Source organism: Polistes canadensis, unplaced genomic scaffold (genome assembly GCF_001313835.1).
Source record: "Polistes canadensis isolate GaletaPanama2010 unplaced genomic scaffold, ASM131383v1 scaffold_151, whole genome shotgun sequence".
Classification (NCBI taxonomy): domain Eukaryota; kingdom Metazoa; phylum Arthropoda; class Insecta; order Hymenoptera; family Vespidae; genus Polistes; species Polistes canadensis.
In genome coordinates, this window is record NW_014569698.1 from 136,536 (window position 1) to 161,902 (window position 25,367).

A 25,367-nucleotide genomic window follows, 5' to 3' on the forward strand; every position below is an offset into this window, starting at 1 on the left:
CTTCCATTGCTCCGAAGAATTCAATCCAATTTTAGCACTTCTCTGTAGAATATATATTTTTTTTTCTTTTCTTTCTCTAACTAATTAATCGGTATTATATATATAATTTAATAAATTATCGACATATATAAATAAATACTTTTTAAATTTCTCTTTTAAGAATGGAAAAAAAAAAAAAAAAAAAAAAGGAAAAAAAAAACAGAATTAATCAGAGAAAGGATGAACCCAAAGAAGAAAGGCGGAAGAACAGACGAAAAATATTTTCTCAAGGAGAAATCTTAATTGAGAATTCGTGAAGTCTTGCTTGCGATCGTCCCTGTGTAATTATTTCTTTAATATATAACGTACGCGGATCGATACGTTGAAACACGTATACACATATCTGGATATGTATAAATGTATGTATATAGAAATACACACACGTACACATATAAGAAGTTTCGATTCTTGAAACTTTCTACTTACTTCGAAAAGTGAAAAAGAACGACGGATGTTGTTCTTCCAACAGACAGTACAGACAATCTCGTATATAAATTCGAAACACAGTAAAAGCACTTGTGCCACCCTTCCTATAAACCTGATCGTATATCGATTCGATCTCGTTCAACCTCGTGTATCGATATTTCTTCATCGTGAAACCTTTCGATTCGATACTTCATAATTCACGGTTCGTCGAGCAACAACGTTCGTTAAAGTTCTTTCCTTCGAAGAAGATTCACGTAAGAACCTAACCTAAGGAAGAACTAATTTACCATTGAATTAACTATTCGTCTTAATTAAGTCACGCCCGAGATAAGGAATTAATTTCACCACAATTAATTACTTAATTTCAATAAATAATATCTATATATGTATTATTTGTATATCGGCTCATTTCACAAGGTTTCTATTTTATTTCGTAATGATCTATGAATTCTACAAGCATATCCCTTATATTATAATTGATCACGTATTTCCTGAAAAAAAAAGAAAAGAAAAAAAGAAAGAATTTATCACACATTTCCATTTATTATCTTTTCAAATTAATTATGATTATGTTTAATTAATATCATTATCAGTTGTTTTCCAATAATACATCAACGTTATTTTCAAGGAAACTTAAGAATCGAACTGGAGAAACAAACTTGATTGTTCAACAATGCACAAACATAGTTGTTCTTTTCTGAATATAACAACGTCGAGAAGGAGATCCGGTTTCGACGATGAACAATGGACATCAATGTTATGCTAATTACTTCCGACTGCATCGATTTGTCAACGTAGTAAATATCAAACTCATTCGTTGATATTATGCTTTACGTAAATGTGTGTTGTCTATCGTGAACAATAGAAATTCTTTAATATTTAAAAAATGCGAAAATCACAAGAATATAAAATTCGTTAGAATTTTATTATGAAAAAAACAAAAAAAAAAAAAAAACAACGTCAAAATTTATAATTAAAAAATAATATAATTGAGAAAGTATCTCGTATAAGACTAGAAATGAATTTTATTTGTTAAATGACAAAGAAAGAATATTATAAACCTTCTAACGGATATAAAGATTTGTTCTTCGAACGGTGACCACAGTCAGAAAGGGAAAGGTCAGAATTCGAAAGGATACTAAAAGATTTGTACTGGACCACGAAACAGTTTCACTTTCAATTGAGGAACGTTTAGGAAAGAGAATGACCTTCGTGTTGTCTATCCTAAGTAAACTAAATAATTGAAAGGAAAAAAAACAAATACAAAAAGAAAAACGAATCTGAAATGTTGAAAAAAAAAAAAAACAAAAAAAACACTTCCGTGAAACACGAAAGGACACGGATGAGGAAAGATGAAACCGTTACAAAGAAATCAACGCTATATATCAACGTCGAACTTTAACAAGTAGTACGACCTAGCTTCCATCATATATTCTTACTATTATTATTATTATTATTATTATTACCGTTTTGAGATCGATCAAATCGACAAATTCGAACGAAATAAAATCTAATCGGTTTAACCATCTGCGCGACCATCAATATTACGATCGTATGTCCTGGGAACAGGAAGGAATATCTTAGAAGAAGATCGAACGGTTCTCCAAGTAAATTGAAGCCCATTTGTAAGAAAAACATGAAAAAAATAATAATAATAATAATAATAAAACGGAAGAGAGCATATAAGAATCATCATGTACCAGCAACCTGTTTTACTACGTTAACGTTTCGGATCGTTTAGTAATTTCAACCATGACGAAACTATTTCAAGGTCGTGTCAAATTCTTAACTTATCTATTTAGGAACACCCCCCCCCGCTACCCTTTTTTTCTTCAACGTTCTCTCTATGTTTTTTTATGATGAAATTAAAGATTTATCTGCAGTTGAGATTAGAAAAAGAAATAAAATTAACAATTACCTTATCCGATACCTAACGTAACCGAGAAGAAGAAAAAGAAAAAGAAAAAGAAGAAGAAGAAAAGAAATAAGAAGAAGGGAGAAGGTAGCATGCTTTTTGATCTTGAAAGCGCGATCCCTTTCAATCTTTCCAACTATCGTTCTCTCGAAAGTCTGAATAATCGAGGCGTACATTATTCAAAAGAAATCGAAATGATCTTCCAAGAGACAGCCGCGCCTAGGTGTGTTAAGACTTGTCTACAAGGTCGTTCTCTCTCTTTCTTTCTTTCTTTCTTTCTTTCTCTCTTTCTTTTCCGACTCTCTCTCTCTCTCTCTCTCTCTCTCTCTCTCTTTCTCTCTCTATCTCATTCTATCTCTCTCTCTATCCTTATCTTTATCTTTCCTCATTTACCCTCTCTCTCTCGTTGATTCAACGACAAGCCGCACTTTCATTTCACAAAGTCCCCGGTACCGGTGTCGCTCACTCGCGCGACCGTTTATGGCTATTAAATTAAATTCCACGTCCGTCAAGCCTCTCGCATACACTTGCACGTATAACTTGAATGCAGAATGCGGTACTTGGGCGTAGATCATTAATGCCGTAGTATTGCCGGTTCAGAGTCGAATGACTTTAGAAGACCATCGAGAAATAACACTGTTTGATAATCTTCTTATATATTTTTGTAATAGATTTAATTTATCCTGAATTTTATACTAAACGATCTCGAACTATGAGAAAAAAAACACGTAGTATCAATATTATTTTTTATGTTTTTACGAAATACAGATGTAAGGATTTGTATTTTGATTTATTTTTATGAAGAAATAACATTTTGTACTTTAGTAATTTATATTATATTACATATATATTATATAATTTATATTACAATACATATATATCTCTATCTACACAAAAAATATTTAAAAATAATTTTCACTAACATAAGTAAACGATTCCGATGAAAAAACTTCTTGTCGTATAATTTCGAATAAATTTATTAGTAGCGCTTAAAAACAAAAATTTAAACAAAATTGACACAATTATGATTGATTTGTTTTATTCTTTTAAAATATATCGAAATAAATGAACGTCTAAAGAGTATAATCAAAATTTAAACGCATTTCGTAGAAAGGAATTAAAATTTCTATTGAGAGATGCTTACAACAAATATTAGTTGTTAATTTAAGGAGAAGATAATGCCATACACGTAGCGATCGATAGTGTGGTAATTTATCTATAGTTTGCTTTAAAAATGATTTCTCCATTACGTAATGTATTATGGTATTTGAACGATGGAATCAATCGTACTTTTTCGTTTCTTCTTTGTCTCCGTGTTTAATACGATAGGATTATTATTATTATTACTATTATTATTATTACAAAAATGAACATAACGAACGGTAATTGAAAATCCTACAAAAATAATGATAAATTATTCAACAAGCATACCCCGATCGATCGGTATATCTTAAAAAAAATATATGTATAACAACGTAATCCTAGTTGTTGAATAACCAAAAACTTACTAAGAAGCTTATATATATATATATATATATATTGAAAGGAATATCGTTAACTCTCGTATTCTTTTTCCTTCTTCCGTAGCGTACACGAAACTCGCGTGATACCATGTTACCTCAAAGAGAGAAACAACGAAACATTTTGTACACTCTTTTTTTTTTACAAATATTAACTTGTATAACTAGAAACAAATTTAATAATTTAACTATAATTAACTATAATATATATTACATAATTTAATTAATTAAATTATGATGATAAACAATTACTAACATTATATATATATATATATAAATTCAAAATAAATTAATGTATAAAACATTAATAATTATCTATCACTATATGTGTAAATAAGAAAATTGATTAAATACCGACATATGTTACATCGATAATAAAAAAAAAAAATTTACAAAAAAATAATATAAATATTTATGAAAATGAAAAAATCAGTCACAGAGAGAAAGATGCGAAAGAACACGTTTTCTTGCAATATTTATATACATATTTCAACGTAATATGTGTTAGTGCGTTTGTAGATAGTCGAAAGGCGTGCAAAGGAGTCCTTACGTAAGTGTGGGTTGGCAAAAGAGCCCGAAGGCTGTAGCACGAGCTGCCGTTTCTGCCGTTGCAAGCCTGTCTGTCCTACTTTCTAATCAAACCGATCCGGCCTGGACCGTATCCGCCGTGACGACTTTCGAGGATGGATCTACCAAGACGAAAATTCGTTTACAAAAAAAAAAACTTATCTAAACTATTATAATCGGATGCACACACAAGAGATGCATCATTCAAATATGAAGATTCCCATGATCGATCTTGCGATTATCGAGAGAAACATCGAAAGGAGTCGATTACGTGTGTCACCTTGAAAGTAACACGTAAAATGATCCACGTATCCATATATATATATATATATATGGATACGTGGATATATATATATATATATATATGTATTATATGTATTCGTATACGTATTTATATGTGATAAAAATTAACATAAGAAAATCTAGTCTTTATAAAAAGAGAAAAAAAAAAAAAAGGTAAATAATTTCGTATACGATTAAAAGAATTGCATGGTGCTTCGTAATACCCTCCTACCCCGTCGTAACATCCGTGAATTCCAGTCGCGATTACGTTAGAAATCAATTATATCTGTATTACTCAGTGTGTATATATTTTCCCCTATTACATATACTTTTAATTAGAAAAAGGGTAATTCTAAAACGTGAGGTATGCGTTAATGAGACTTCTTATTAATTCTGTCTTATTATTCCATTCTTATTATTATTATTATTATTATTATTATTATTATTATTATTGTTTTAACAATAAGAAAAAGCATAAAAAATAAAGGAACGATCAGTAATTTAGTAATTGCACGCGTTATCTCGAATACGATTCGTACAAAGTTTGAAAGCTCTCGTTCGGTAAGCTAATTTTCGTTACATTTTAATTGGACGATAAGTTAATAGAGAAATATGTGGTAGAACTGGTTCCGAATAATAAATCGATCGGGGAGTTATCGATTCTTGCCAGAACGAGTTTCCGTCTCTCCTCTCCTACAACACGCTGCACACACACATTTCGAAAACGCCTTCGCTCCTTTCGATCTAACGTATATGCGCATAAAATAAATTACCTCTTACTAAAAGAATAATAAAGAAAGAAAAAAAGAAAGAAAGAAAGAAAGAAAGAAAGAGAGAAAGAAATAAATAGTAATAGTCGTTACGCATTCGTGCCTGACCATTTCGGCATTTCTAGTTCCTCCTTTCAATAAGGAGGAAGGCGCTAAGGAATTTTGCGAAGGAATGAAAAGCGGCACTTTCCACGCGATGTCTAACTTCTTCAATATACATTTAATTACTATATCTAGCAGATTTTTTTGTACAAATTAATTACAAACTTAGATTTAATTCGAGTTGTTGGATCAATAGATTAGATATAAAATGTTAGATTTCAGTTAGTCGATTACGCAAGCTAAGAAAGAAATAATAAATAAGCTTTCGATATAAACATTTTCTTAAAGATTTCCTAATGAATTTTCAATTATTTTAATGAACTTGCGTAAGTGTGTGTTCACTAACGAAGTATGATAAAAAAAAAAAAAAAAACAAAAAAAAGAAAAAAAAAAATGTTAATGTAAAATGATGCTAAATATAGCGCGAGAAGGAGAGAGAGAATACTTTTCTCGAGTCGTGCATTTGAATGTCCAAGTGGGCGTGTAATATCGTCTAAAAGAGAGATAAAAAGAAAGGATAGAATGAAAGAAATAAAGAAAGAAAGAAAGAAAGAAAGAAAGAGAGGGTATCGTGCTCCGCATAATGATTTTTCTCGGTATTTGCTTTAGACGGTCTCGCACGCAGAGTGACTGCCTTATTGGTCGTCGCACATGTACATTTACGAACACTTTTGATCAACATTTTGTTCTTCTATTTCTTTTTTTTTTTTTTTTTTTCTTTTTCTAACGTCTTAACACACTCGACTTGTGCCTCGTAATAACCATAATTTATCCAACATACTATTCAAACAAATTTACCTATTTCCAAGCAAGCGTCGTGCAAGCGTGACTACTACGTATCAAAATTACGTCCTTACAAAAATTATATAATTACTAATTACTCGATTTTTACCGTTATACACCTGCGTTAGACGAAAGTATATCGTTAACGAAATATTTAGAAGTATCAAATATTTTTAATCGTTTATATAAAACAAAAAAGAAAAAGAAAAAGAAAACTAGAAAAAGGAAAAAATTCGGAAGAAATTAGAAAAAGGACTCGCTCGAATAAACAATCCTGCGTGTTTTAAAACTAAGGAGTTTTCATAACGTCCGCCATTAAATAAAACCGTCCATGACCATTAGCCGAGGAAACGAGAAAGGTGCCTTCTTGGTGGTGAGCGCAAGGCCGTTGTTGCTGGTCGCGTTTAGTTCTCGTTTAATTCCTTTTTTTATTTCCTTCCTTTTCTTTATTATTATTATTATTATTATCATTATTATTATTATTATTATTATTATTATTATTATTATATCCTAACGAACGTTTTGCCTGGATCACCATAAGGAATTCGTACATTAATGCGACTGGAAGCTTGGATACAAGATATACGACATCACGTGATCGATGTTTTATTTATTCGAATGATCATGCTTATATTATATACTCACATTGATTCTTATAATCTTCGCATTGTTTCTCCGTAACGTGTCTCTATATAACACATTTGATATTTCCGGGTAATACATTAGAAAAGAAAAAGGAAATAATATGTATGGAATTTATTATGATGACTTGGCCTCTCTCATTTGCATCGAAATCTAAAAAGAAAGAGAAAAGAGAAAATACGATTCTAATTTTGATGCTAATATTGGGGAAAAAAAAGAAAAAAAAAACAGGAGAAACAGAAAAAAGAAAGAAAAAAAAAAAAATAAATAAGAAATCGTACGTGTTACGATTCAACGCCTCTTATCGTCCTTCGTTTACTCGTTCATTCACATTCATTCAATTCTAACATTAATCCCCTACGAGGTAAAAAAAGAACGAACACATTCCATTACGTCATTCATCTTACTCATTCTTATTTCTATTCAAGATCGAGAATATCGAATGAGATCTCGATTTATTACGTATAATTTCGTATGAAAAAATAACTTGAAAAATAAATAAATAAATAAATAAATAAATAAATAAAATAAAAAAGGTAAAACACAAAATAGCTCTTCTTGTTCTATTGTTTGTACTTACTATACTGCACACACAGTATAACGTTCGTTTAAACAGCAAGAAAATTCTGCTACTAATTTATGGCTTCCGTGAATATCACGTTGAATCCTGCGCGCGCACACAGGACGACGAATAAACCATATATACCTACATATACCTACATATAAACATGGTATCACTCCGCCTACGCAAATGGGGATTTTATTCTATCATGGAATAACCCCGTACTTTGTAAACTACGAAAGAGAGTATACTCATAAGAAAATAAAATGTCCGCTGTAAAATCGCCGACCCGTACATAATATTACTATTTTCCAAGCGTGTATGTAAGGATACGCTTCTGTACTTCTAGTTAATAAACTGTGGGAATTTTTTACACGAGGTTAGTAAGAGATGATTCACCGTAAATTTTATTCCTCAGTTTCTTGCTAACATAAAAAAAAAGAAAAAAAACGGATAAAAAGAAAAAAAAACAATCTTGGAAGATGAGACGTGATCGATTCTCGTGATTCGGATTCATTTTCATAAATAATGTACGTAAGTATTCGTACTTATATACTTACGTACGTATCGAATAAAATCATATGATGTAAGCTAAGATATTTATAACTTCTTGTTTCTTGAAACCTTGTATATTTCCGTTTTCTTTTAATAACAGAAAATAATCCTTAGGATTTTAAAAACGTAATTAAAAATTAAACGCATCGAGAAAGAGTAGGCGTAACTCAGATCGTAGGTGGAGCAATGGTTTATTTTTTTACAACACGTATATATTATATATACGTATTTACGTAGAATACATACATATATATGGTGTGTGTCCTTCCCTTTTACTCGACGCATGCTTACAGGAATATTTTATCAAGAGTGCTCTTTATTATCTGCCCACGTAGTATGTGCTAACTCCGACGATGATATTTGCGCTTCGTAGTTCAAATTTACGTGTGCTTAACTCGACTCGAATTTTAATCCTTTTTCTTTTTTTTTTTTTTTTTTTATCCAAAAATAAATGAGCTAACACTTTAACATTAAATTAAAGATGTTCATTTCTTCAAATAATTCATTTATAAATCACGTATGTTTCACTACGTATATAAATGATTTTATAAAAATGATTTGAATAGAAAATTAATTTTGTATTACTGTGTCTAAAAGGAAAAAAGAATGAATGAAAGTATCATGTAAATGGAAACTAAACGTCACAAAAAAAGTCATAATAAAACGGGATCTAATTTCTATGTTCTCGCGTCTACAATTCATTCTTACGTTCATTCATCTTTACGTTAGTAGCTAGACAATGAAGGGAGACTAACGAAGGAGACTTTAATGCACGGTAGACGAGCAACTCGGTGATTCCAACGATGAGTTCATTACATGAGGAGGCGGTTACTGTTTAAACTCGCATAAACGAACTCCACTAATTTGCACTCTCTTATTCTCTTCAAAAAATGGGAAAACGAGGTACCACTTATTCTAACGTTACATTATTAATTTATAAAATCAAAAGTCTTTTTTTAACGGTTCGACACAGTTCATTCACTGCACATATCCTATACATTTTAATACAATGAGAAAAGAAATCCATACGAGTTTCACTTTTTTCGTATAAAACTTTGATTCCTTTTCAATATAATCGACCGATTGAAGCTCTCTCGTACTTGTGTGAAATTAATTAAAATAATTCAATTAAAATGAACGTGATTTTACACGATATATTTTTAATCAATAATATTGTTTCATAATATTAAAATTCTTATATTAAAAATAATGATGAAGTATATTATTAAAGGATCGTTAATTTTATATCACGATCATTAATCTTAGTAATAATATAAAAAGCGCTATATAATTGAATTATATTAATAAAATAAAATATTATCTAACAGTACTATTGATCTAGGACCAGTCTAGTCACACAGGAACCGTTCGTTTGCTGTTCTGACCTGGATAATTCTGTCTTATTGCACGTATGTTTGTATGAATGTACGAATGTATGTATGAACAGTGAAGTATATACCAAACCGGCTGCGTGGATGTAGGTATTGTCTCGCAAGGAATGTAGAAAGTAAAGTATCTTGAGTAACACAGCACGATGGGAGCAAGAGTATAGGCTGTCGACTGGTGAGGATGCGCCTTAGAGAGCTCACAGAATGCTATCATCATCATCATCATCATCATTATCATCCTCTTCGTCGTCTTACTCTTGGTACCACCATGTTGGATCTCGCCGAAAGGTCATCGTCGATGCTCACATGCAAATTCATTGTAAATATGTGTCGCGACTAGGTGTTATATATACTCGTAAATAAAATATCAATTTATTATATTTCATCTCTCAAACTAATACAAAATTATATAATATATATATAACGAAAAAATATAAAAAATACAAATATATGAAGTATTAGGAAACTATGTATGATATTTACTAGTTCAATAGAATATTTTTAATTTCAAAAATTTCGAAGTAATATTCGCGATCGCGATAATATCAAAGAAAGATATTCTATTTTTAAGGAAGAAAAAACGTTTGACCTTTTGAAGAAATCCGTCGAACTCGATGTATAATAACTCTTTCGATTCGTCTCCCTCTCACATAGAGATACGCATTGTTATAAGAGTAAAAGAATTTTTCCACGTTGAAAGGACTCGCACAATAGGATGGTTAGAACACAACTGGGGGGGCATGAAATTGTCCGGTAACACTAACAATTAAGCATACAATAGTCAGAGCTCTAACTGTACGTTCTTTTTTTAAACTGAAAATTTTCGACTTGACCGATCTCTCGACCGGCAATCGATAATGATGTTCCTAGATGAAATCATTTTTCTTACCTTTCACAATACGTAAGCGACATTGAACGTTCTCTTTCTTTTCTTTTCGTATCGATTCGTCGAGCACGTTATCAGACCGAGATAGAAAGAAAGAAAAAAAAAAGAGGAAAGTATTACGATAGTTACGACTTTATCGATAAGAACTTTTCACGTAATTCTAAATAAAACGAGAATTTCGAATAAGCCAAACTAGAAATTCAAATCTTCGACGTTTAAAAAACTGGTAGCTCTACTTCGCGAACGAATGGAATTTATTCAAGGACGATATGATTCTCGCGGGTTTTGCGAGGAAAAACTTGCCACGTATAAAAGAAACAGAGATAGAAACAGACAGACAGACAAACGAAGAAAAAGAAAATTATTAAATATGTGGGAGCTGTGTATGATTAGTATACACATATTTTTACTAGATGACTAAATGCAAATACGAATTGATCGAATCGTTATGTTCTGCGAGACCAGTCCAACTTGTTTTCTTGACTCTACCATCGGATTGGATCTTCAATAATGATTGAATGTTACCGATGTTTTTAAACTAAACTGTCAATTAAGAAATGTTCAAGTTGATTCAGATTGATATGGATTGAATCATTTAAGTGTACCCTATCTGAATTATTTGTAAATTGTTTGTTATATACAAAAAATACCTTAAACTGAAGTTGTATAGTATCGATGGATGCATAAAACGTTTGAATAAAGTTTTTTCTATTTTGATTATTTTTTTTTTTTTATAGAAATATAAAGATCACCTTTAGTTTTTTATTATACTGGGTATACTGTGACACTGTAATTAAAAAGGATGCTGAACGTTGAATAAAAAGTCTATCAAAGTTTATAGGACCAAAAATTAATATAATTATCGCGAGATATATTATTAATTATATATATAATTATTTTAAAAGGAATCATCCTGTAAATACCAATCACGATGTTCTGCATGAATATGTCATCCACATGAGGAAAGAATTACGTGCGGAAAATTTTACAAAAATTTAAAGGTTTTATTTTATTCAAGAAAAAGTTTATAAAGATAGTCAGGAAAAGGTGGACAGTTTCCTGCCTTGATAATCTTTCCTTTCCGTCATAAGAAAAAAGCTTTAAGTTGATTGCTACATATTTTCTTTCCACAAAGACGAGAAAAGATTGTATTTACTTTTCCTATCTTATCCCTACCTTTTTCCCTTTTAATTCCCGTTAATCCCCGCTTATAAAATTGTTCTTCGATGGTAAAATAGAAAAAAAAAGAATATAGAAGAAAAAAAGAATGTTAATACGCCCTTTCGAACGACAATAGTTGTCCCCTTGTCAATAGTAAGTAGAGTGTGACGAGAATATATATATTCTATACAACTTTTTTTTCTATGTGTATTATGCCTGATTCTATTGGTAATCAGGTGAACTGTTCACGTTCATTAGATCAACCATTATTATCAAGTTTCTTAATCGAAAATCACTAAATATCATTATTAACGACAAAGTATTGAAATAAATATTATTTAATCATTAATTTTAAAAGTGCAATATATAAAGTAAAACTAATTTAATTAATTGATATAACTTTTTCATATAAAGCCCGAATATGTACAAAGTATGTCAATTTTACATCATCAATTTGTGCATTTATGAATTTTCAACAATATACAAGTATGCAATTTTATTCTATGATTATCTAAATACTTATTAAAAAAAGCAAACCAGATCTATGTAACAATTGAAATAATACATCTGAAACATAAGTTTGCAATGATTAAACATGTTAGTAATAAATATTATTGTAGTGATAAATATTGAATTTATTACTACACACACAATAACAGGAGATCGATTTTATTAATTGTAAATTTAATACTAATGATGATTAATAAAAATTCTATTATATTTCAAACTCGATATATTTAAATTTTGAAAATACAAAATCTAAAAAAGCTTTGTGGTACATCTTAAAAATATATGAAATAATATTTCTCTTTTATGAGATTCTATATTGTGAATAAAATAATATAATAATTAAAATATTCAATATTTTTTGTGATTGCCTTCAGAAATGCAATTGTACATATAATATTTAAAACACCAAGTATTATAAACGTTCTAATCAAAAAGAACTAATATTAGAAACTCCAACGATGATCACCTGTAACAAAAAGAAAACTATATTAATCATACAATCAAGTGATACAATAGCCTAACATACAAATCGTCCAATTCGCAGATGCACTTTTCAACTGAATTTTTTATTTATTTTTATCACAAATCTCTATTTACCGTTGTAATAAAATTAAATTTAAACGCGTGATTTTACATTTACATAAAATATATAAAAATAAAGGGAAATAGGAAAAGTACAAATATTAAGTTACTACAAAAAATAATATCTATTAATTACTATGAAATACTTTTAAGCTGCATTATATAGAAAAGAAAAATTGCAAATTTAATAAAATACGATAAAAATGACAAATTTTAAAGACGAAACAAGAAAAAAGAAATTAGTGTAATATTTACCGAACGTTATTTAAACTTAAAAATTGAATATTACGAAAATTTTAATATTTTTGACTCTAACTAACACATATGCATCTTTTGAACGATATAGACACGAATTTGGTGTCCCAAAGAGATGGAATGGTCCATCATCTCCAATTACAACTAAAAATTAATGACGAGCAAAAAAGTAATATAATAAAATATAAAATATGACTAGAGAGCTATTCTCGAAAAGTTTGAACTTGCTGTTGAACCTTTGAAAATAACTCAATAGTCTATGTAGTTGCCCTCTTCAGCCACAATTAAGTGGGGGCCTCTTCGGCATTTAGCCTCTTCTTTCTTCATGCCTTAAACGCTGTTGTGAGGCTTTTTTTAACATTTACTCGAATGCCTCAACAGATATTTGATCTAATCGATRAACCTATTATTAACACTTTGCATTTAAAAAATTAAATAATATCAAACAAAAGCAGAAACTTTGTAATAAATCTTATAGTCTTACTTTTTTAATCGACCACTTTTATCTTTTATCTTTATTCTACTTTGTATTTACTATACATATATAAAAAATGAAGTATTTTCAATAGGAATTACTAAAGAGCAAAGTGTTAATATACTTAATATTAAGTAAGTATCCAACGTATTCAGCTATCTTCACTTTTACAAAAAAAAATTAATTTTTAAGGAAACGCAGACTTTTGAATCGTTCGATACTRATTTATATCTCGCGGTACAGAGTGTCAGCAATATATGGAAAAAATAMAAGAAATATTTAAATGATAAATGAATCTAAAGATTGCTGAAACTTTGTATAATATCCGGAGAAGAAATTGTCCACTCCTGAGTGGAAATTACAATCGCGCGACTTCTCCGGTCTCTACCTACTTACAAATTAAATAAAMATTCACACCTAAGTATGCTACCTTTCTTTATATTCGCACTATTTAAAAAGAACAAACGTACATACATACTCACCCACTCACTCCACGATTCTCACACATACCACCAGGGTGCAAAAGCCTAAACTAGAGAGCATGCCCCGGGGCACCTCCGACACCCTAGTTCAGCCACGTTTTCTAAACTTATGGGAGTACGTACCAATGCTGTAATCGACTGTCAAGGCTAATCATTATTGCATAAATGACTAAAGCAAAAATACAAGTATACACTAGTATATGTGCATACTAGTAATATACAAGTATATCAAAGTTTCCACAAATAAATGCGGCAACTCTACTATGCAAAACGATATTAAAAATAAAAAAATTCATATCGTACGTGTGACTCTACAAGTTATTTTTATTTAATAACTTTAAAAAATGTTCAGTATTATTTATTGCGAAACGATGTACAGTGCACCTACCTAATACGCACACACAGGTGCAAAGTACGTCGTGCAATCACTAGCGCAATGACAGGCGCCAATAGGGAAAAAACTTAATACTGAACCTATACTAACCGTTTCTCACCTATATGAGTAGCACCTCGGCACACGCATAGATGAGAACGCAGAAAGTATAGGGGGGAGAAACGGGAGATTAGTATATTAGAAGCTAAAAATCCTGATCTAAAAAATATAATTAAATACACATAAATACATAACATATAAATACGTAATAAATAAAGACATTTTCATAAAAATTTATCTAAGCGGTTAAAGACTCTACAATTTATTTGATAAATAAAAACTTTTAATATCTTTTAATATCTTTTAATATATTTTAAAACCTCGGACGACTCCTTTCATTAAGTTGACTGTTCTAATAAAAGAACTGGGCTTTGAGCCACCACTTAACTGCTAGAATCTATCCGTCGCGAATGAGTTTGTCTTCTTGCTCATTTATTTATAATATCGAAGTATCGATACATTCAAATTAATCACGATTAAATAAACTAAGTACGAAGCAATGCATGTAAGAAATTTATTACATGCTTTTATGGACAAAAACGAGTAAATTAATGCTCGATTTCACTACTACTAGCTACGAACAAAATACGTAATAAAAAAGAAAGTCCATTAATTAAATGCATTATTAATTAAATGAATTTAACTGATGAGACAAGAAAACCTATCCTGAACTAATATAAAATATACAATTTTCATGAGTAATTCCTAAAAAGAAATTACTTATGTGCTCGTCACTAATTTATTGGAATAATTACAACCAGTAACTCGTGCCGATTAGGACCTTTCATCCTCGACATGATTGAGCACCGGAGGGACTTTAAATTTTTTGACTCACTCTGTTAGAAGTTCTACGATGGCTCCAAAACACTCCTACTTCGCAGCAAATATTGTAGTCTGACAATCGAAAAGTTCCTCGATTTGGTATTGAAGGAGATCCATCAAAGATCCATCGAAGAATTCATCTCACATCTTTGATAAGGTAGAAAGTCCGTCGTCATATCTGTAAAATAAAATAGAACAAAATGATAAGTTATATGTAATATGATCCAAAATCATATCAAACAAAAACGAATAAAATGTTAATAAAAATGAATACTTACAATGCATTCCAATGGGATGAAGCTCAGTGGCACCATGGTGATGCATCTCGCGTGAATCTAATGACGCGATATAAACGAAAATAAGAAACTATAGATGAGTTTCTTATCGCGAAACCGAAATTTAATTATACGGCGAACGACACTGAATCTAATTCACGTTTGATTTTAATTTGTTTTACGCCCGTTCACTGACTCTACAACTAATTCAAAGACTGCTTTGCACACAGTCTATTGAAACAAACAAATTTCACACTTTATTTTAATCCCGAAACGCGCTAAATTTAAAATCTTCATTGATGCACTGACTCTAGTACGCGAACAGTCTGTGCGACTGTTTAAAGATAAAAATACAACTTTACTCGAACAAACTCTAATGCAATTACACTGCATTGGTCGCAGTTTAATTAATATATAAATTTCAAAAATAGTTCGCGAACGCGACGGAATTAAAATTAACGAACGAACGTGCTTCTAATCCGTGATTTTAATTTTATTTAAACGCGCGATCAAACACTCCCGTATATTGCTTCGCGCACGATTGCAATGCACGAACACTTACAATACTTCACAAACACAATTCACAAACACTTCGAACGCTGCAATATTCCCATGATGATCTGAAACAGAAATAAAAACAAAATTATGAATATCATTGTTGTAAGAAAAAATTATTATGATTATTAAGAAAGTTTTTAAAATAAAAATTGACTTACATTTATTCTTCAATGATGAATGCACGATGGATATCCTATCCTTAAGATGACGATGAGCACACGTTTAAACAGAATAAAAGAAACTTTCGGAGTTTCTTTACCCGAGCAAACGAAACTTTAACATGCGACGATCAACACTGATTCTACTTTCCGACTTTTTTATATTTTAATTTATCGATGCAACACACGAGTACTTCATTGCCTACGCGCTCGATTGCAATGATGTTCTGAAACAGGAAAAGAAAAAGAACAATTAATGTCATCGTCGTAATAAAACACCATTGAGGTTATTATAGAAATGTTTGATAGAAAAATATACTTACTTTTAGTCTTCATTGATGACTGCAGGATGAGTATCCTAACCTTAGGATGACGATGAATAAAATAAAATTAAATAAAAATCTGAGAAGCTGAAACATACTAAAAATTATATTATAGTACAATATTCCCTGTAAATCATTCCTGAAGGCATTTCACACACTTTAAAAAATATTCTGTCATAAAGAATCAATGTTAGATATAAAAAGTTTTCTAATCAGCAGTTGCGAATGTTGTAATTAGATAACGTTAGAAATAAAATTATTAAATAGTTTAATATGTCACGTTCGTTATATCTTAACACGTTGAAGGACGGAAGGGGAATGAGGTACGTTACTGCTTATCATTGAGTGTCGAACGTGTTCGAACGAGTTCGAGACGTTCGACTGTTTTCGTTTTGTTTTCGGCTGTTTTTCTTCTGTTTCGGCTCGAGGGACATTCCTGAAAATATCCATACACATTCATAATTGCCTGTAGGTTGAATGTTTTGTTTTCTTATTCTCTCTCTCTCTCTCTCTCTCCCTCTCGCGTCCAAATTTTAATTAACAAACACTGCTACTAATTCACGATGATTATTTTTAGTTTATATTTTAGCGATGCAACACTCGATATATTCATTGCTTCACGCACGACTGCAATGAGATTCTGAAAAAGAACAAAAAAGAAACAATTATTAATAAATGATTATAATAAAAAGTCTTTTAAATTATTAAGGAAATGTTTAATACAAATGTTTACTTACTTAAAGTCTTCACTGATGTTTGCACGATGAGCATCCTGCCCAAAGATAATGAAGAATAATAATTAAAAAAAAACACATCTTCTACTTTTCACGAATTTATATTAAATTTAATTTAATTTAATCAACTAATAAAATAAATAAAAATAATACGATTAAACATTGACTCTAAGATCAACTTTTGCATATGATTATACATAAATTATTAAAATTGAGAAAATCTGAAACATACAAAATGTTATAGGAAACGTACAAAATAATAACATTTATAAAACATTCTTTGTTAATCATTTCTGAAGGTAACACATTATAAATAAAAATATTATCCATATATTATACAAAAATAATTATCATAATTAATGTTTGAAATTCGAATTGATATTAGAATTGAATATCTAAGATGCACCAAAGTATGCAGCATTAATTCAACATTGTTTTTTTTAAATTATAAGGTATATAATACAACAAGCAATATCAATTTCCTGGATTTTATCATTTGGAGTCAAAATATAAAACCATACTAACCAAACTTTCCTGTGTAATGATATATATAACATGTATACATATAATATATTATTAAAATGTAAATATTTAATAATAAAATACTAAGTATATATACGTTACAAAAAACTGCTCGCTGCTCTTCTAGATGTTCACATGTCCAAACACATCTGACTGAAAATTTGGTTGTTATATCCTTGTTAGTACGCTTGAAGAAACACGAAACACGTTCATTTGTTATTATCAGCTGAGCTCGGCGAAAATTTCCCCCACTTTGTTGTTTACATGTCGAATGTTGTCTATCTATCTATTTCTCCCACTCTCTCTCTCTTTCTCTATTAAATCTAACTTACACAAAACAAACTTACGTATCCGATGAATGTCGACAGCTTACGAAGAATTATTTTCATCGTATTTTCTGATATGATGTGTCTTTCCATTCGTAAAATGCTTCTCAAAAAGCTGTAAGTACAAAAGAAATTAGTAAAGAAAACAAGTAATTTTGTGTATGTGTGTGTGTATATATATATATGAGAATATAGAAAAGATATTTATTTGCAGGATCTGTAGTGTGACAAATATAAGATCATATCAATAAAGTTCAAAATGTATTGTATGTGATAGGAATGCTATAAGTGTATCCATGTATGTATGTGTATGTGTATGTTATGTACGATATGTATATTTATGCATGTATACACATGCATATATGTATTCTATATGCATTTAATGAGTTTATTATGTATCAATATATGTGCATATGAAATGCATAACATGTTTATATGCTTATATACGTACATGAGTGTATCGGCTAATTAACATAACCAATAAAAAATTACTAATAAGGATCATTATAAAATGAAAAATTTATCGAGATCTTAACAATAAAGGTGAAAAATTAAAAAATAATTATTGAGTAGGAACTAACCATAGAATGCCAAAAGATCGATTTTCTACTCGCGGATAACTTTTAAACGCAACGATGTCTCGACTTGCTAACATTTTTTACGCGAAAAAAGAATGTTACGAATCAATTAATATATTGGAAAAGGGTGAAATTAAAAGAAATATATTAATTACCTGTAATTAACGAGGACGATACGGATTCTGTGTCGGAGTAACTGTCCAAGGAATTAAAATGGCGTTGTTCTGCCGCCAACAGTTGAACGATTCCCGCCACATACGCGCACAGCGCCACCTTCTCATACTATATAAATGGAAATAAATATATTAATTTTTTTATTTCTTTATATATTTCTTTATTTTCATTATGAAAAAATATGTATATCATATAAAATTTGAAAACTATAATTAATAAAAATTTTCGGTTATCGGTTTTTACACAAGAATAAGTAGCTATTTTTATATTAAATTATTGAAATAAGTTCCCGACATACGTACACAACTTTGTCATAAAACGAAACTCTTTCTCTCTGTGTTTTCGTTAAAAATATAAGTACAAAATTAAATAACATATAAATTAATTTAATTAACGTTTATATAAAAATTTTGAAATAGTTCCATTATATCTAATTCTTATCGGTTAATGTTTAATAATATATATAATTGGTTATTTTAATTAAATATTAGGATTTAATAACAGTAGCTTATCACTAGTTTTATTTGACTATAACTATCATATATATATTATAAATAAATGAGAAATTTTTATTTTTAAAGTATATAATGACACATTAAAAAAATAATAATGGAAAATATTTTGGCTTACACATATGAATACTAGTGACCTATAAAAAATATTTGTATATTAACAAATATAATTTTATAAAAAATATGTTTTTTTTTCTCTATGCCATATATTGACAAGAAAGAATAATCTTTTTTATTTTCTTACATTTTGAACAATTTGTAAAATTTTTCTAAAGTCTATTATGGAAGTTCATATTTGTACTATGTTTAATATTAAAAAACTATAAAATCTGAACAATTAATACCTTTAAATTATTTTCTCTTATGATAGATAAACTGTATGTACAATTTTCTTCAATGTAACTTATCTAATTTGTTACTATAGTTAAAATTTATAAGAATAAGAACACTAATAAATAATACACACATTGTATATTATTACACTCCCATAGATAGTTCTTAAAGATCAGGAACATTGTTTATACTATCTGACAATATAATTAGATTTAACGTACAAAATCAAAGCAGCAATTTAAGTCAAAGTAAAAAATACAAAAGCATTAAAACAAAGAAAAAAATTCTGGTACCAAACATAAATCTACAAAGATCGTTTCCCTGGCTTGTTATTTCTTGATTTTCATTCTGTAAAAGATTATCGGTAGGAGGGATCAAAACCCACGGTGGCTAAGTAATATTGCACACAGTACAATGGTTTTCTCGTGCAATCAACAAGAGGACATATTTGAATCAGTGTATTCGTGTATGCGTTTTACATCTGTGTAGATGTTAGTGTCATAATGCTTTCGCACGTTCTTTCATTACGATCGTTACATCATTCCCGAGGATGTCGACTTTTCATCGTTAATGGAATCCTTGGAATCTCTCTAGCAAGGCGTGTCTTATAAAATAGTTTTCTTTTCTCTTTATATCATGGTAATAAGTTCTTCTTGTCATCAAGTAGAGCAAAAAATTGTATGGTTATTATCAACCAAGTTTTTCTGTCTATTAAACTGTTAAACAAATCATACATAAAACATAATACTCTACAATACTAAACTACTAATACTATTAATCTTAAAATGATATAACTAATTATTTATTAATATTGTTATAGGAATTTACATGTTTGCAATTAAGAGAATTATCAATGTAATTAATATTCCTTTCAATCTTATCTTTTTTCTTCATTCGTTATCAGCTTATCAGCTCCTAGGATCATTAATAAATTACTTTATTCCAAGAGATCAGATAAGTTTGCTGTAAAATAAAGATAAGAAGAATTTGTTTAAAATGTACATTACGATTAATGTCAAAATTCGTGTAGATTGATAAGAATTAAGCGAGTCAAATGAAATAGGTAGATAAAAGTAAAAATAAAAAAAGAAGGATTATAGTGAACGGTTCGATGAGTTCTGGAGGATTATGTCACTTACAGGAATGGGGAAAGATTCCTACAAAATGAAGCTGGGTAAACGGTTGGTTCTTTTCTCGTAGGACTCCGCGGGGTGAATCAGTCCTTTGTGCCTGGCTCTCTCAGGGTCAACCACTTTCGGTGCAGTATATGCCTTCTCAACGTTTATGTGTACACTCGCAAACACGCTCGCTCGTCTGATCGTTCCTATAGGGTGTCCTGGAAATCGTCGTCTGAGCCTTAGAAAACTCAATTCCTGTTAGATTTTTCATTTTCTCTCTCCAACAATAAGATAGTTTATTTCTGAGTAGAAGTTATTCTTGTTATCTGAAAAGAAGAAAAATGAAAACATAAAGTATACTCTATATGGTAAACATAGAAAGATTAAAAATACAAAAATTGTGGTAATTTTTAAATAATATTTTACTTACAAATAAAAGAAATTTTTATTATGAACATTATAAGGAAACAAAATATTAATACTCTGTCTTTTTAAAATAATTTATTTTTATATGAAAAAAATAAATGGAAACATATGAAAGTATATTTTATATTAAATATTGATAAGTTAAATAAAAAAAAATTCAATAATTTTATTTGTTTAAAAACATAGTGTTTTATTTACAAACAAAAGGTAGTAATAATATAAATATGTAAGGATATCGAATACGAATGCTAAAGGAAGATTCATCCTCTCACGGTTCTCACATCTATCTCTCGTTTGTATCTCTCTCTTTCTTTCTTGCAAAGATTCGAACTCGCTTCGTGAAACAACGTCACTCTGGCTTGGATTCACGCCAGTGAGTTCAACCGTCGTCGGTTGGTACAGTCGAATGGAAAATCAGTAGTATTAACATATACTTGAACATACATAAAAGTTTCAGAAAAGATGCATATATACCTATATGTAAAAATAGTTTATAATATATCATTGTCCTTTATCCTTAATGTCAAAATCTCCAATAAAATATAAAATATTAATTCTACTTAATAACAATATAGTTTATCCATTAACATATACCTAGACATATATAAAAGTTCCATAAAAAATACAGAATAGTTGATAATATATTAATTTCTCCTTATTCTTATTAAATTAAATTCATGTTGACATTTTCAATTTAAAAAAAATATTTATATTACTTAAAATAAAACGACTGGTATCAAATAATGATTTTTGTTCTTTCAGAATCCAGACGCATGACAGAGGAAAGGGCTGGCTCGTCTTTAGAAAGCGAAAAGGCAATCGGAAAATGTCGGAGATCGGTGGGGATGGTGGTACTGGTGGTGAGAGTGGAATGGACAATCTAGCATTTGCAATCGAAGATGAGTGCGCGAATAGCACAGAACAACACGTTGAGAAAAATGCCCATGAACAACAACAAAGCAACAAACAAGTGAACCTAGAACAGGATTACAGGTCACCGGCTGATACGATTGGTTCGCCAACAGAAAATGGTCATCGTCGATCTTTCGTCTCTCAGCATTATGTTGAGCCAGTAAGGAGTAGCCCAGAGCCACGTTACAAGTCTGAGACGAAGATCGAGTTACCACCAACGACTGGTGGACAAACTCCAGATAAGAATTCCACGAGCGAGCCGAAGCTCAACGGCGTTCATGGAAATGGCAACAACAACGATGCTAGCTTCCTCAACAGCAGCGCCACAAGCGTCCAGGTCAACGGTAAGTTAGGGTCGTAGACCGTGAAGAAGAAGTAAAGAAAAAGAGAGAGAAAGAGAAAGAGAAAGAGAGAAAGAGAGAGAGAGAGAGAGAGAGAGAGAGAGAGAGACAGAGGGGAAAGAAGTAAAGAAAGAAAACGAAAGTTTGTTGAACTGAGCTCTAGCTAATTCTTCAATTCGAACAAAGGCTTAATTTTCTCTTAAAATAATTGCAACAACTATTTATCATTCACAGATAACGGAAAAAAGGAACAGATCGAAGCAGTGAATTTAGAATTGGTCTCCATGAGGCCCTATACTGGAAACAATATTCAAACGAAGGGTCAGGAAGCATGCGAGGTACCAGCCGATCCTTACGAGGAATACTTTGTTCCTGTTAACGAGCATCGAAAGTATATTAGGTAATATAATGAAGACAGTCAAAAAAACGAAAAAAACGAAAAAATATGTCTGTCTCTATTTTGTTTTCTCCTTATTGTTGTTGTTGTTGTTGTTGTTGTTGCTGTTGTTCACTTTTTCTGTTCATTGTTATTTATATTACAATTATTATTTATGGTTAATTCTCATATCTTTCTTCTAATTCTAATTAACTCTTTCGCGTGCACTGTTTACCAGCCCGGCGAGCCTGCCTAGCGATTTTCTGAGAATGAAGGTAGTTAACAATTTCCTTCCACTTTCTCCAACCCTTTTTTTGCCGCTGTATTTATGCTCGGGGTGCAGGAATTTCGTTCGTGAAGGAATAAATGGAAGAAGCATGATGATGATAATGATGATGATGATGATGATGATGATGATGATGATTACGATGGTGAACAGAATATTCTGAAAGAGAAAGAAAAACTTTGCGTTAAAAATTGTGTCATCGCTTACGAAAAAGAAAAAACAGCAATAAAAGAATACAAAACGATCATCCTTCGTAAAGCAAGAGCGAGCGACGAATTTTAAATGATAATTTTTAAATTTACTAAGAAAAACGTTAAGAAAGACACACTATGAATAAATTCTTCATTCGTTTAAGTAGCATCACTCTTCTCTTATCCTTTTGCTAATAGCAGCTATCCGGTGTAAAAGACGAGACTAGGTTTACCGATCCGTACGAATCCTCGTTGACTTTTCCGTCTTCTTCTTATGAGCTCGGATTAAAGTGCAAAACGCGTAAAGCCTCTTTGAAGATGCGGTCGTGGCACGAGGTGACTTTAACGTCGGCATACTAACTAACTAACGTATATACGTACGTTTCGATGACATTAGATCGGCGAAGCATGTAGAGTCAAATAATCGATTAGGTAAAAAAAAAAAAAGCTCCTTTAGACTCTATACGCGTGAATTAGACGATTAAAAATTATTTAAAAAGAAAAGAACAAATTTTTTTTTAATAATAAAATATGTACGTGATATAATTGATTAGATAAAAAATATTTTAAAATTGTGTACGCGTTGATGAAAATTATTTAAAAAAAAAAAAAAACATATGTACGTGAGAAGAGACACTTCCCTTTTGTCAGATCCGCGGTTCCATTTACTGTTCACCAAACAAGTAAAAAGAAAATAAGAGAAAAAGAAAGAAAAAAAGAGAGTATGTGTGTGAGAAGAGAGAAAGAGATGGGTGAAAGTGTCAGACGATGTTTTCTGTTACGTCGATACATAGCAGGGGTCCCGAGGCCGAGGTTGAAACAACCGTGGCTGGAGTACGTTTTGATTTGGGCCCGGGTGTCGGCCGTGAAGGACTCAGCCTGAGAGATCCGGCCGCCGGACTGGTTGACTATTCCCACTGGCTTACAGCCCTCAGGTACTTGAAGGATGCTTTCGAGGATGAGGAAAATGGGGAATAAACAAAACAACAAAAATTAAAAATCAAAAACCAAATAAAACCAAAAAAAAGAAACAATACTGACGACTAAGGGACAATGAAAGAAACCTTTTTTCCTTGCCTTAATGCGCCAGGGAAGGGAAGGGCATTTGGTAGCGGACTAACCCGCTTCTATATTAGATTCCACTGACTCTGTTTCGAGTTCATCGATGGTCGCATAATCTTGTTCGACCACTTCGATAGTTCGAAATCCGTAGGCATACTGTCGATAACACCCACGTCCGCTATTCGTTAATTCAGTCGACTGGTTCGTCGATCTCGACTTTCTTCTCATAATCATCCCTTTAAATTATTTGTCCTTGACTTGCAGATTACTCCTCGACTGCGAAAGTAGTATATATACCCACGCATAAAAACGTGTATACAATAAGATGATTATCCATTTCCAATCCCATTTCTTTTTTTTACTAGTCCTTTTTTTCATACCAGCGACCTGAAAACAAAAAATAATAATTGTATCAATGTATAATATATGCTTGATACTTTGTAAAATATGATTATTGTATAGCAATATCTGACTATCGAGGGGAAGCTTCTAATCTCACGGCCGGTTGCTGATGGAGGTTTAGCAATCACGTTTGCGTGTATATTAGCACTTTAAACGCACCTACGCGTTGCGTGGTGACCGCAGCTGATCGGTTGCTGCGGTAGTGGTTGAAAATTGATGCGGTTTATATATAAAGGAGATAAATAGGTTCCCTAAGAGTTGACCGACATATAATTACCAGAAAGAAATGCGATTACGCGTTGACATAGAATATGTGACGAGTTTGTCACGTGGGTGTGTTTAAGGCTTAACGCTGTACAAAAAACGCTTATCATTGGGGCCCTGGATATGGGAGATAAATAAAAAGAATTCTAATAATGATCTTTCGTTCATGTTAAATGGTAATGTGTTGCAGGGGAGAAAAATTGTATGTTACCAAGGATAAAAGATCTAGGAGTTCGTATTGGAGAAGAATGGCATGTTGGGGATGTGGTCTTTTGGTTCTTGCAATTGCAATCATAATCGCAATTTTAGCAGCAAGTAAGAAAACATATATGATACGCA

At 30.8% G+C, this 25,367-nt stretch overlaps 1 protein-coding gene across 1 annotated transcript in view; it reads left to right on the forward strand.

The window, feature by feature from the left end:
* LOC106788721 (titin-like) overlaps positions 1-25,367 on the forward strand; it is a 45,598-nt gene that overhangs the window by 10,728 nt on the left and 9,503 nt on the right. Inside the window, exons 3-5 of the mRNA XM_014752209.1 lie at positions 21,957-22,450; positions 22,682-22,847; positions 25,219-25,343. Of these exons, the coding sequence (XP_014607695.1) occupies positions 22,021-22,450; positions 22,682-22,847; positions 25,219-25,343 (721 nt within the window). The 5' untranslated portion in view covers positions 21,957-22,020. The remainder of the gene's footprint in view (positions 1-21,956; positions 22,451-22,681; positions 22,848-25,218; positions 25,344-25,367) is intronic.